The 14,390-nt window shown below is 42.5% G+C and overlaps 1 protein-coding gene across 2 annotated transcripts in view; it reads right to left on the reverse strand.

The window, feature by feature from the left end:
- Positions 1–14,390, reverse strand: part of LOC146800044 (uncharacterized) — a 426,311-nt gene that overhangs the window by 101,239 nt on the left and 310,682 nt on the right. For both annotated transcript variants that reach the window (XM_085620951.1, XM_085620952.1), the window contains exon 19: positions 6,352–6,462. In XM_085620951.1, the coding sequence (XP_085477077.1) occupies positions 6,352–6,462 (111 nt within the window). The remainder of the gene's footprint in view (positions 1–6,351; positions 6,463–14,390) is intronic.

A 14,390-nucleotide genomic window follows, 5' to 3' on the forward strand; every position in this document is an offset into this window, starting at 1 on the left:
TTTAAGAAATAGGGTTTATAAGGATTCAAGGAAGTGGTAGCATACGGTGTAGTTTTTTTTTTTTTTTTTAAGGGTAGCATTAAGGGGTAGGAAATCAGATTTTAAGGTTCAGGGAAGGGTAGCATAAAGGGATTGTAGTGATCAGAGGTATAGTTAACAGCTTTTAGCGTTAAAGGGTATACCGTCATGATCACAGTGCATTAGAAGCGATATCATACAGCGTGAAAGAGGACAGAAAGCACAAGATGGCTTGTCCTATCCTATCCAAAATTAAAGTATCGCCTTGAACGTACCAGCATACGTCCATCAGAGAAGCAGAATGCCAGAAGACTAGGCAGACCACCGTCTGACAAGCAAGACTGTCTCGGTCTTATGTGTTCTGGTATATCTAGCAGGAACAGCTGCTTTGAAAGTCCTTTATGATAAGGAGAAAAAGAGATGGATTACAGGCATAAATACAGAGACTCTACTCTCAAAGAGGAAAGAAATACTAATTTGAGATCTGAAAACTCTGCACCAACAGCCTCCATGCAATCAAGGTGCACAGACCCACACCGCTCTGCAACAGGGCACACTCTACACAGCCATCATGCAGTTCTTGGCTTCACACTCACATGTAACTCTGCCATAGGTAGCATTCTTTGGCAGCAGCATACATGCTGTTGCAGAACACAGACCAGTCTAGAGTTCTGCTTCTGAGCATCACTTTGCAACAGCAGCATCTATTCTATCCTAGAACTGAGACCCACACACTTCTCCGCTACCAAGCACTATTTGCGCCAGCAGCATCCATGCCATCTCAGAACGGAGATCCATACAGCTCCATTATTGAGACTTTACTTGGCCCTAACAGCATCCATGCTATCCCTGACCTCAGACAAACTCGTAATTCTGCTACAGATCAGCACTCTGCGCCTGCAGCATCCATGCTAGTGCATGATTTATGCAAATGTTTGCAGGTGGGACAGCCTACCCCTATGTGCCTTTGAAACTCATGTAGGAAGAAAAAAAGAAAAGCGGAAAAAAGAGCCATGAACAACAATGGGGACCAACTCAACATATCAAAATCTAGGCAGGGATAGGTTCATTTGCGTCACTACCTACAGTACGATGTCCAATAACTTTCAGAAAGGGATCAACAAGAATTGGAACATCTTAATCTTGGGTGGTTTAAATTTTGAAAAACCAATTTACTCTTGAGAGCGACAAGCATAAAAGATCTGCTCATGCAGAAAAAGCAAACACCAAGAGAAACAGTCTGCACTTTGGAACCTACCATCTCCGGTCAGACACTCGCCATGCAGCAAGTGCAGGGTATGCAATATGACAAAAAGAGTCAAATAACTAGATGTGGGTTTGGAGACATCTTGGAGAATGTAAAATTTAACCAATTGCAATACCAGCAATGTAGTCAATGTTATAAAGTGCCCCGGTCATCTCCTGTACATTGGGATGACGACCAGAAAAGTACGTATCCGCATAACAGAAGACAGAAGTACCATTCGGTGTCACAGGGACGCCACAAAGCTAAGACAGTACTACATTGAAAAAAGGACAGAATGAGGAATATATGGAATGTGCCAGAGAAACTCAGACAAAACACGCTTAGACAGGACGTTACCACTACTTATTTTTAAGCATGGTTGGATGTACAGGTTACGCACAGATCTACAGGAACTTAATGAGATACCATGGGGATGCCTCAGAACCGAAATTATATCAATATTCATCCACCCGTTTTTCATACAATCCCCTACAAAAGTCCTTGTTTATTTAACTCCTACTTGGATTCTGCATATACCCTACACCCCACGTTTGTTTTGTCCCATTGTCACAAATGTAGCATAGCAGAAGTAAAACACTGTCCTGCTTTGAAGCATTATCACTTCGTCCACTACAGAGCACAATAATACCCCCATAGTAACACATCACTTCAATCACGGGCAGGCATCCCTACCTAATTTTTATATGGCCCGCTGAATATGTTGATATCATCACTAGTGGCCATCTTCAGTAAATATCTTTATTTGAAAAATGATTAAGATCGATCTTTTGCCCTAAACTCACTGATTCTCTCAAACTATGGGAAAGTCTCTGACAAATATTTCATCTTGTATAATAAAGAACTACATCGCCCATAAACAACCATGCTGTAGTACGAGCACTGACTTCCAGAAGTGTTGCGCCCATGGGAGATACTATATTTCCCATCAACCTAGAGGGAGAGTCATCTTCTAGTCTCCCGACCACGCGTTCCGGTGACCAACAAGCATGAGTGGAAGCACACTGTTCAAACAGACCTCCGCAACCCAAGACCTGCGTACCATTGGTCCAGACCAGGATACACATAGGTAACCACACGTGGTGTACCTTTTGAGTAAGTGAGGGAAAGGGGGGGGGAGGGTGTGCGCTTGCTTGCTGTTGGGCGGGCCGCAACTGTATACCTTCAGCTCCATGAAGGAAACTATAATTGGCTAGAACACACAACTCTATGAGCGACTTGTTTCGGCAACTCGATACAAACAAGGAGCTGTCACCCAACATATCTCAGAGAAGCAAGATTTTTTTTTAAAAGCGGCACGTGTGTGGGGAGTTGTGGACACAGTAACATCACAAAAACGCTAATCCCACAGTGGAAATTAACAGATGCATGAATGTCTTCTAGATGAGATGTACGTTTTTACGACACCAAGCCAGGAAAAAGAAACACTGTTCACTTGATACATCTTACGATGGTTACCGATATAAAAGTAAACAATGTCAGGGAATCACGGGAGTATAGGGCCACACTGTGAACCCTCCTGCATACCATTGTAGATCATGAAGTTTCAACAGGTCCTATGTGTTTTTGATGATGTACGCCGCAGTAGCATCCATACCTACGGGCCGCGGGCAGCAGCTTGCCTCCCACCAGAGGAGGTATCAAAGAATTAAAAAAAAAATCACCATTGAACTTCACAAGGTTATACAATACGGCTAAGGGAAAAAGCAATTAACCATTTTCACCAATTCGGCTCTTGCTCTCCCAAAGCCTACTTTCAACTGTGAGAAGGTTACCCATTTGCACTAATAAACTTCAAGGCATAATTCAGGTTTTGTAAAAACAAAAAGTCAAGCACCACGTTTTTGGTACTGTCAGGTCAAACAACGTTAATTACATTTTAAATAGGTGCTTTTCTGTTCCTCTCATCCCGATTAAATTCACGAACATAAGTATATTTATATTTCTACACTACTAAACATTTTTTACCAAATAGAGCAAGAGTGTGACTACAAAGGACACCACCCCCTTCAAGACCAGTTAGCCGGTATCCCCTGAAGTCTAGAGTAAGGAATAGTAATGTTTTTTCTTAAATATGGTTTTCAAGTTGTAAAAAATAATTAAAATGAACACACCTGAATTGTTGCATGCATACTCATGAGGACTGCCATGCTACTTACTTTAACATCTTTGTTTGTTGTGGTGTGGTGTGATATTGCACTTGCATGTGTCTATAGAGCTTATATATGCTGTGTTTCATTTTCATGTAATCGGTTAGCAATGAAGTAATTGCTTTGTCATTCTATTTTTCGTTCTAGGAGTCTACTGAATAATAAGGTATGAATCACCAGGGTTATTAGGCAGTCCACACCTTCACTACTTATAATTTCTTTTTCTCAAGTCAGAGACTGTTCGAAGTCATATTCACTTCAAATAGGGATCCTTGGCCCTGAAGAATGGCCCTGAAGAATGCCCCAGATCGTTTTGGCTACTATCATCATGCAGAAAGATGTTAGTGGATGAAGAACAGGTTTGAGCCACTAGCCTCACTATACCCGTACATAATTATTTTTAGAGATACCTGGTGTACCTTTTAATAAAGGTAATAACTTGGCAAAACCAAGGTATTTTTTAATAAGATCGGGATCCCGTCTTTATCCAGTTAGTCTTATTCAAGAACTCCCTCCTACCATTTAAGTCTTAGAAGAGGTCGAGTCAGCCTTGGTATTCACCTACCAGGGTGGGGAGAGGACACCGATGATGAAGTATGACACTATTATGTGTGTGAGGCTACCTCTTCCATAAAGGAAGACTTTCTTCGTAAATAATAATAATAATAATAATAATAATAATAATAATAATAAAACCATTTCTAGAGCGCATGGTTACACTAGCATAGTGTGTCCCCGTGCTGACAAGTGCCGCTTCTCCCCTAAAAGACCAAAGTCCGGGGCACGCCAGGATCCCAAAACAAAAAAGGTTAGTATTTACGCGGAAATAGGTGAGTTTTCAATTTTAATCGGAATCTTGCTTCAGAGGGCTCCATGCGAAGATCAAGAGGAAGCCTGTTCCAGTGTTTGCTAGCTAGGAACCTAAAGGAAGCACCTCCAATCTTGGTCTTGCGAACGCGGGGAAGTTGGAACAACATAGCTCCAGCAGATCTGAGGTTGCGGATGGGACGATGGGGAGTGAGAAGGTTACGCAAGTAGCCAGGGCCTTTACCGTGGGCAATGCGATGAGCAAAACAGAGAGCCTTGAACCTGATTTGCTCCTCGATAGGGAGCCAATGGAGTTCATAAAGTGCCTAATTGCCTGATGCTCTACGTGGGAGGTTTAACACCATACGTGCAGCAGCATTTTGTACGCACTGAAGTTGGTGAATACCTTTTTTGCTAAGGCCCAGAAGGAGAGCATTTCCATAGTCCAAATGAGGCGTGACTAAGGCATGAATGAGTGTTTTTCTAGCACTGATGGGGAGTAATTCGAGAATTTTACGGAGTGTTTTAAGTATTCCAAAGCATTTGCCCGTGATTTTGCTAATCTGATGCTTAAAGGAAAACTCCGTATCCAGCATGATCCTCAGGTTTCTGACAGACTCCACCGGCTGAGGATTTACCCCTAGTTCCGTGGGCCACCAGGCCCTTGATCAAGCGGGGATTTACCAACCACTAGAAGTAAACATAGCAGATGTCCAAAAAGAAAGTCTTTTGGTTTACAGTCTGTTTCCTTCAATGGCTAGGCAACTATTTAGCGAGACTAGTGATATCCTCACTCTCTCGTTGTTGCCACTGTACTCATTCTTGTGGTAGGTTTTCATGGAGGACAGCAACATGCCGGATGACTGGTGGAAAGGCTTCCTTCCAGCTAGAGGGGCACAGATCGCATTAGTCACCATGGTAGACACATCCAAACTAGTCGATGAAAACGATGCAGCCGGAGTAATATATTTGGACCTTTCCACTGCATTGGACACAGTAGGCCATGAGGATTTGCTGAATAGGACAGCAGAAGACAGTGCTGCACTGGTTTAGATCTAGTTGATTTTAAACTTTCCAACTTTGAAGCTCCCAGTGTCTAGATTATCTGCGGCGTGCCTCAGAATTCCCTCCTATGTTCTTGCCTTCTTTGTAAGCAGCATGGGTGTTTTCCATTCTTTGTATACATTTTAAAGTTCTGTAGGGTTGTGGCTGTTCTAATTCAACAACTTTTTTCAATGTATTCCCTGAATATCACAATCTTCAGCTGTTTTTCTCCAGCCTCCCAAGATATATAAAAAAAAAAAACAATAAAAAAAAAAAAAAAAATCACAAAAATCATGATGGTGGCAGGTCTTTCCCATACAAGGTAGCTAAGAAATTAACTACCATTCAGATTTTACAACCAAACATACACACACACAATTTAATTTGTTTGTGCAGTTACTGATGGGCATGGTTTGTTCCTATGGCTATTGTCCCTATTCTTAAATTAATGGCACGCAGGGTGTGGTTCGTTAAAATCAATCACCTTGTAATCTCCATGGCTGCTTCGGAGCAGTCCAACAATGGATGAGGCACACTTTAAGGCTCAATGTCAGTAAGACAAATGCTGGTTGAATCACTGCACATGGCAGCATCAGTAGTAATCCTACTGCGTCAAAGGCCAAAGCCAAATCTCTGGGGATGACCATTAATGACAATCTGGCCTTTGACCACTGTATCGCTAAAGTGGTGAGCACTTATTTTCCCCTGTTAAGTCCATTTAAGAAAATTCTTCCCTTATTCCCACTTCAACCACATGAAGCCGTTACTGCTTGCAATTTTTTCAGACTCCTTGTATTTGAGGTTTCTGCAAACACAAATTATCAGACTCGCTCAAACTTATCTACGAGTTCCCTTGCAACTTCAAGCTAGTACAGAAATAATGATCCTTTAGAAAGGCTGTCAAGACTCATCCATTAAATTAGAAGACTACTGGAACCTCCAGAGGCCCTGGACAAGAAGATCTTTAGGGCTGTGGCTAGAGATAACTGGGAGGTGTTAGTGCACTATGTAAATAAAAATAGATTAATAATATGTTTTCATTAATATTATTAGAATGTTTTTACTTACCTGTTTTTCCTTCTTCTAGGAAAGGAAGCGATCCGTGGTCTAAAAGTGGTGCTGTTGACTCTTTGAAAGAATCACTGGCAGAATGAAAACTTGACAAAAGACTGGAATCATCTATGAAAAGAAGTAAATGTATTAAGACTCTGGTAGTTCTTTTTGCCCATCTATATAGTGGCGCTTATTTGTGGTACAGGGCGGTACAAAAGGGGGTGGTAATGGACGGAGCATCAGAATCAATCAAACACTCACACCCAGTCAACAGATCTGGGTTTGATCCATCACCGTTCTTTAGCCCACTCTGCCACCCCAGTTCAGACATGGCCATATGCAAATCAGTCTGACCCTGTGCCTCATGGGAACAGTCAAGCCCGAACTGCCAAGCCATGCCTTCCCTGGACCGGAAACAAGCTTCCTAGGACCGGTTTCTGGCATTTCAGCCGTCTTCAGCCAGGCTTGCTTTAATCCAGTGGCAAAGTGAGCAAGGGACTTACGTCTGAGGTACAGGGACTTATTTTTTCATGATTTGCCTTTGAAAGAGAAATATAGATAGACCCTCACACAGCTCCCAAACACACACACAGCTCCCAAACACAGCGTGCACGCGCGCGCACACACACACACACACACGCACACACGCGTCACATCACCAGAAGCATGCTAATTGAGAGAAGATGCCTAGACAAGGCTCAGTCAGAATTCAGCATCCTTACTGTCCAAGGACTGAGACACACACACAGTTCCCCTACTGAGCACCACTGGCTTTCAAAAGGCTTATATCATGGCAGTGAACATTTATGGAACATAATAGTACTGTGGTGATAAACTTGTATTCAAAAACACAAAACAGTTGGGTGTCAAAACTCGCAGATCATGTTAACTTACAAAATTTAGCTAACAAATTTTACAAACAAAAAACACACAGCAAAGAGCACAGCTTTACAATTAATGTTAGACAGCTCAGTGGGCTGCATCTGCTACAGGTATCGGTGTGGAATCAGGAAAATAGCTTCAATAACTTTCAAATGTTGATTAAAAAAATAAATAAAAGTACCAAGCGTGTTGAGTAACAGTATTTGCAAAAAACTATGAAGCACACGCCACCTAAGCCAGGCACAGTTTTTTTTTTTTATTGTAAATCAGATACGCTTAAGGAACACACTTCCTCGATCTTGTATTCACTACAATTTGAAGAAAATACTCAGTGGGTATGCAAAAAGCTCATGAATCTGAATTAGCTGTAATTAATGTTTTCCCTCCTTCATTCTTACGTATTAAACCATACTCCTTTTCTTTATCACCATAGGATGAATATGTGTGTATATAAAAAAAGGAGTGTCCCAAAACGCGTTTTCCCCATGCATTTTCCCATAGGACCTGTTGACGCAGCTACAGCCCGAAGTGCTGAACGGAATTATACCAAATTTGGCAATGAGGTAGTCCTCAGTTCAGACTCGTGCCTTTTGCTTAAATGGTGTAAATCCGTTCAGTAGTTCCCGAGATATTCAAAAGTAAAAAGATAGCTATATCTAGGCAGTGGTCAAAGTGGGGGAAAAAAGTAGGGGAACTGTGGGCGGAGAATTAGAGGGCAGGAATAACCCAAGGATTGGCTCAGTGGGCGGAGCCAGAGGTGTGGCCAGAATGCGCAAACATTCCAATTTTTAGTATTTGTTTGGCATTTCACTGCCTAGTTTAATCAACCAATGGATACACATGATTATATAAGGTTATAATGAGTTATTGACATTAAAACACATTCACAAAGTGGGATATGCTTCTAATCACAGAATGTTCCAAATACGATAAATTGTGGAAGCACAAGCCATTTGTCGCTGAGCCATGGAGTTTGTCTTCAGAACTTCTCCCTTTTTCCACAACAGCAGTTCAAACATGAATGGCAAAATATCCTAGTTTGCAAATGCTTTCTATATAATTATGGCTCTTCCATATTTGCCTCCTAATGCGAAATGTGTTGCATGATCTGACCATTTAAACTAATATATTGTTTATAGCTCAAACGTATCAAAAGTTAATAAAAAATGTGAATTGTTTTCCTGTGAGTGGATGGCTTATTGCAAAGGTTGACTGATCACCTTTCTCACTGCTGCATTTGTATGTTACACTGGTACTAATAAGGCAAAATCTTACCAAAGACTATTAGCATGTGTACACATGTCAAAATAATAAAATATCAGAAAATATACTGCATTACGCTGCAGCCTTTTTTTTTTAATGCATAATTTAGTCAACACTGCGGCATAATTTTATCCTCCTTTGCTGCTTATTTAATTTCAGTGGCCCCAAAGCAGGCAGCACATGTTAAAAGTGCTTGTGAATGAAGCAGAGAGACTGAAGTTTGCGAATTTAGTTTGGTGTGCGCGCAAATTCTGCATTGCCAATCCCTGGTGAGTTGCAGCTACAACTTCTGAAACAAGGCCAATGGAGCTAACTGTTGGTGAGGCAGACTGGCCTCAAGGGCAGGGCCGGCCTTTGCACTGGTGGTGCCCTGTGCATTAATGTTTATTACCCCCTGATGGCCACCTCTGCCATGGATTCCCTCAATACCACCCTTTAACAGTGCCCCTCAAGTCTCCAATTAGGCATGCTGGAGAAGACTCTGGGGCTCGATATTTCTTATCTATTCTGGGCACCGAGGCTGCAACAGAGGCTGGATTTTTCATGATCTTTATTTAAACCCTTGTCCCAGATAGGACTGATTATTGGAATTGATCTAATAGACTTCCTAGATGATTCTTTGAAGCAATACAGGAAATATTCTGTTTCCTGTACTGGCAGTGGAAGATTGAACCTCTTGGAGGCCCTTTCCATAATGTTGGGAAATCCTCCAATGTCCTCCGGTGGAGAATTTGCCAGTGACAGACGGTGTAGTAGGCAAGATATTTTGATCCCATTTGTCGCCCATTGAATCCTCATGAAGAAGTTCCCCCCTTCTTCAGGCTGGTCTTCTCCATCAGACTCTGCGAAATCATCTCCAATTGTAATTATTGGAGGAGTGCGTATTTTTTGCACCGAAGGCTGAGGTTGAACCACCGAAGCTTGAGCTGCAGGTTGAGAATCGCCCGAGGTACTTGTGGCAGGGGCGTTAGCCTCTGGAAAACGACAATAATAGTCATTGATCAGGTGTCGTAAATCAGTCACTAGAGAAACAGGCATAGAAATTGACTCTTCCCTCACACTAGGATGCGCCTCTTCCTCCTCATACTCGTATGACTGTTGGAAAGACTCATACCTTTTGGAGCCGGATACCGGACGGTCTTTAAAAGAAAAATCCCCCAGCCCTTCTTGGCACTCTTCTTCGTCTGTGTCCTGGCTCTTAATTTTTAGCTGTGAGGGGCTATAGGCCACTCCATACGACTCTTCATCTTCCGATTCTTGCATATCCAGCAGATTTGAGGGAGGAAGCGGAGATATTTGCAGTAAATTCCATGGTGTTCTTGTCCGTCGACGGGCCCGTCGACGGTGGAAAACTCCTGATAAAGATCATTGATCTTGCCATTGGTGACTTAAAGGTCGTAGTCGACGGTGCTCCCGTCGTCGACGAAGAAATCCGAATGGTCGTCGTCGACGATCTTCCCGTCGACGAACCTTTCTTCAACGGCGTTGTCTTTGTAGCTGCCGTCGACGCCGTTGACGTCGACGTTTTCACAGAAGCAAGCACCGGAGACGCTCCAGCCTTTGTCGACGGGGATGAAGACACCACTCTCGTCTCTGAAGACTCCTTTAGAGGTGTATGAGACAGAGAAGATGAAGACACCTCCTTGTCTGTAATTTTCTGCTTTTTAGCATCCACTTTCTCCTCAGAAGTAGTTGACTTCCGTTTTTTTAGAAGATTGTGCCTTGGAATCATCCTCCGAGTCAGTCTCTGAGGTGGCCTTCTATTTCTGAAGCCACAACAGCAAGCGTGCTTCTCTGTCTTTCAAAGTCTTGGCAGAGAAAGTTCTGCAGTGCTTGCACTCCTTAGGCACATGTTTTGGATGAAGACAGTACAAACAATCTTTGTGGGGGTCTTCAAAATATAATCTGGCCTTTCCACAAGATCTGCACGGCCTGAAAAGCCTCTTAGAGCCTTCAGACATATTTAGACAATAGATGAAAAACAGTACCTCCAATCCAGATGAAAGGACTGTAGATAGAAAGTTCAAAAGCTCACCAAGGAACAAACTGAGCATGGCTCAGGGAGACTCCTTCTCACACAATGGCGGTTGGAAATCTGAGGCATGGCAGCTCTGCTGGGGAGTGTGAGGTCAGGGCTGGCCGCTGATTGGCTGAGTTTTTGACCACATAATAATGATGATAGGTTACCAAACACTATACTTCCCTATGGGTTTTCTATGCAGTTTTTCTTTTACTGCTATGGTTATTCATTTACCGTGAGACTCCCACCATGATGACGGGGAAGATACAAGCATGTGAATCTATGAAAGATATCAATACTGGATAGTGATGGATTTACCCCAGATCTCTTGACTGGGGGTGAATGTTTTGATTTGTTCTGCATTCCGTCCATCAATTGTGTGTATTTTGCTTTCTCGCCCTAAGTGCGCCAGGTATGCCCAGACATGGGTCCTGGGCTCACTATGCCACTGGAATCAAGCTATCGTGGCTGATGAGGGGTGAAACCCCGAAACCGGTCCTAGGATGCTTGTTTCCGGTCCAGGGCGGACATGGCTTGGCAGTTCGGGCTGGACTGTTTCCATGAGGCACAGGGTCAAGACTGATTTGTATATGGCCAGGTCTAAACTGGGGTAGCATGGTGAGCAAAAGAATGATGGATTTAACACCGATCTCTTTACTGCGGGTGAATGTTTTGATTTGTTCTGCATTCCGTCCATCAATTGTGTGGCTTTGGCTGCTATAGAAAAGCTTTGATAATACTTTGGCCCGTACAAGTACTCAATTGATACGAGCCCCTTCTTGTAGCTCTTTGAGATCCTTCCAAATTATGGGGGGATTGTAGTTTGTTGTATGTTTTTCTAGATCATGTGATTGGATATGCAGACGACACCCAAATTGTAGTGTCACTAAGGCCAGGATAATTGCAGGGAACAGCATCCAGATTTCATGATTGCATGACAGCAGTGGGTAACTGGATGGCCCAAAACTGTCTCAACCTGAATTCTAGTAAGACGGAGGTGGTTTTATTCAGTAATGATGTCAACTTCTGGACCCCGGAATGGTGGCCAGACACACTAGGTCCCCTTCCCACTCCTGTCTAAAAAGCAAAAAAATTGAGAGTCTGGATAGAAAATAAACTTTGCCTCAAGGATCAGGTGAATGCAGTGGTCTCTTCCACCTCCTACATTCTAAAAGCCTGTAAGAAAATCTTGCCAATCCTGCCCAAAGAGTCATCAGTCAGTCATCACGGCTCTAGTGATGTCCAGACTGGATTACTGCAACAGTTTATATGTCAACATCCAGGAAGGACTAATGAACAAATTGCAACTCCTTCAGAATGCAGCAGCCACATTGCTGACTGGCACTCCCAAACATGCCTCCATCTCATCAGAGATCAGAAGGCTCCACTGGTTGCCAGAGCGAAAACGGGTGCAGTTTAAGGCTCTGTGCACAGTACACAAGGCACTTTATAGAACTGGGCCCAACTATCTCAAAATGCAATTCCAATGGTACACACCAACTAGATGTTGACGCTCTTCAGATGCTAATCTGGTGGCGGTACCTTTTGCAAAAAAAGCCAACTGGGGGGGGGGGGGCTGCCAAGACATAGAATGGCCTCCCAATGCATCTTAGAGCCTTGCCAAGCCTGCTAGCCTTTAGAAAGGCTTTGAAGACTTGGCGCTTTACTGGCTAGGCTCAGGTTCTGGTTTATCACCCCTTTCTCGCTTAGGACCCAGGTAGGACTTAATGTAGCGCCAGGACACCTTCGGGTAGCAGTTCGCGCTTTAGAAATGTCAATAACATTAACATTGGTCTTGAATACCGAACCCTTGCTTTTAGCAAAGTGTTTTTTGATACTAGTTTAACCTGGTTGCCCATTATTTTGCTCATTATCTTCTCATCTGCTGCGATGCATTAGCTCTCATACTTGAATGATATTGTTTTATCCAATATTCATTTTAAATGTATACTTGTATCATTTTTGTATTACTTTTATGACATTTGTCGAAAAGAACATTATGATGAGGATGGAGGTTACTCAATTGGTCTTGTATGTAGGTACCTTATAGCTGAAGTGTGTAAAAATGGGCTTTCTCCTGTTTTCTTTTAAATAGGACTATTAGTAAGCATTTTAAGCCTAAGGCAATGATATTAATGGATCCACAATAAGAAACGGATTTTCTCTTCAACTGATGTGCAATCTCTACAATTCATTCATGGCCAGATGTTTAGCACAGGCAATTAGGCCGTAGAAAGACGCTGTGTAGCAAGAGCTCAATAAATGTATTTCACCCATCCATTCATTGTAACATGTTGCCTCCTACCCTTGTCCTGGATAACAGGAAACCCTGCAGGGTTCAGAGAATAGTAAGAACTTGTAACAGGTCCAGTGCGGTGTTTGGGTCTGTGGGTGGACTGAATGGCCATTGAGCGAGCCGTTTAAAACACAGGTCAGAACTTGATTTTTGCTATGAAGGGACGTTTGGTGATTCGTTTTAGGTCCTGAAGGTACTGGTGTAAAAATCAACTGGGGCGATTTGTTCAGACTTTAGAGATGAGGAGAATGTGCCTTCCTACACCGAGGAATTTACAATTCATACAACAACTTTAGAATTAGAAGATTTCAGTAGGGTAAGTCGGCATATGTTGAGGACTTGATGGAAATCTTTATTTGGAGTATCTGGTGGTTTAGCTGCCGGGATGCTGTCAACTTTGTGATGGTTCTCATTGGTAAGTTGGACAGAAATGTTTGACAGATGTTTATGAGCCCACTGTGTGAGTCCTTACATTTTCACTGAGAACAACTTTCCAGTATTGTTAGATGAGTTGGGTATTTTGGGTTGTTGTCTGCGATTGGTGCAGACGTTTATAGTTAGGGATAGAAATCTGCAAGGATTTCCCTCTGTTACTCTTTTTTTTTTTTTTTTAAAGTGCTTTACAATTGCGGGCAGTGTTAGGTGTCGGTCTTTGTTTCTTCAGGGCTGGCAATGCTTCTCCTATTTTGCCTGTCCAAGTTGAGATCTAGTTATTTGTCCTTTGCCTTTGTGCAGTACACTGGTGTACCACAGGGTATATGTCTTGTCAAACAGGCAATGCGGTTTATGATGCTTGGGATGGAACCGTTGCAGTAGATGGTTAGGTTAGCTCTTTAGTGAGTGGGTATGCTGTGTATGTAGATATGTGGCAAAGTTCTTGTGAGATGTTTCCAAGGTGTATTTTTCAGCACTCCTCTGTGCTCGGTTCTCAACTTAGAGTGACCATTTTCTGGAACTCTAGAAAGATGCGGTTGAAGGATAGAGAAAGCTGACCAATCCAGTCAATTTCTTTCAGTTTATGTGATAAGGTCTAGGAGGCATTATCAGGTCTGGTCTTTTATGGAGGTTGGAAATGAGGATGACCATCAATGTTTGTGTATGGCACAAATCTTTGTTTTTTGCTAAAATAGTTTGTCACTGATCAACGAAAATGTTAGTTGAGGAGTGGGTCTTGAGGGGATTTCATTGAAGTGTTCTGCAAAGGATGTACTGTTCCCTGGCGGCAGTATGTAAGCTTTGGTGACGGATAATCCTAGACATCCGAGAAAACCACCTTTGTATAGATTCTTTGGTGATTTTCACACTCAACACAGTGACATGACCTCACACCTGTGTGGATTCTACAATGCTCTGGGAGGTTTACCTGTTAAATAATGCTCTTTCCCTTTGTTGATTCTTTGCAGATTTAAAAGAATATTCTTTGGAGTATAGCTCTCCTTACAAATAGAACATTAAAAAGGCTTCACCCGTGTGCGGATCATAAGTATCTTTGAAGATTTATTTTTTAAGTAAAGCTTTTCTCATATTGTCTATTGTGAAACTGCCTCCCTCATTAAGGTGTTCTCCGATGATTTACAAGATCACTCTTAAATG

Source organism: Triturus cristatus, chromosome 8 (assembly GCF_964204655.1).
Source record: "Triturus cristatus chromosome 8, aTriCri1.1, whole genome shotgun sequence".
NCBI classification, from domain to species: Eukaryota; Metazoa; Chordata; class Amphibia; order Caudata; family Salamandridae; genus Triturus; species Triturus cristatus.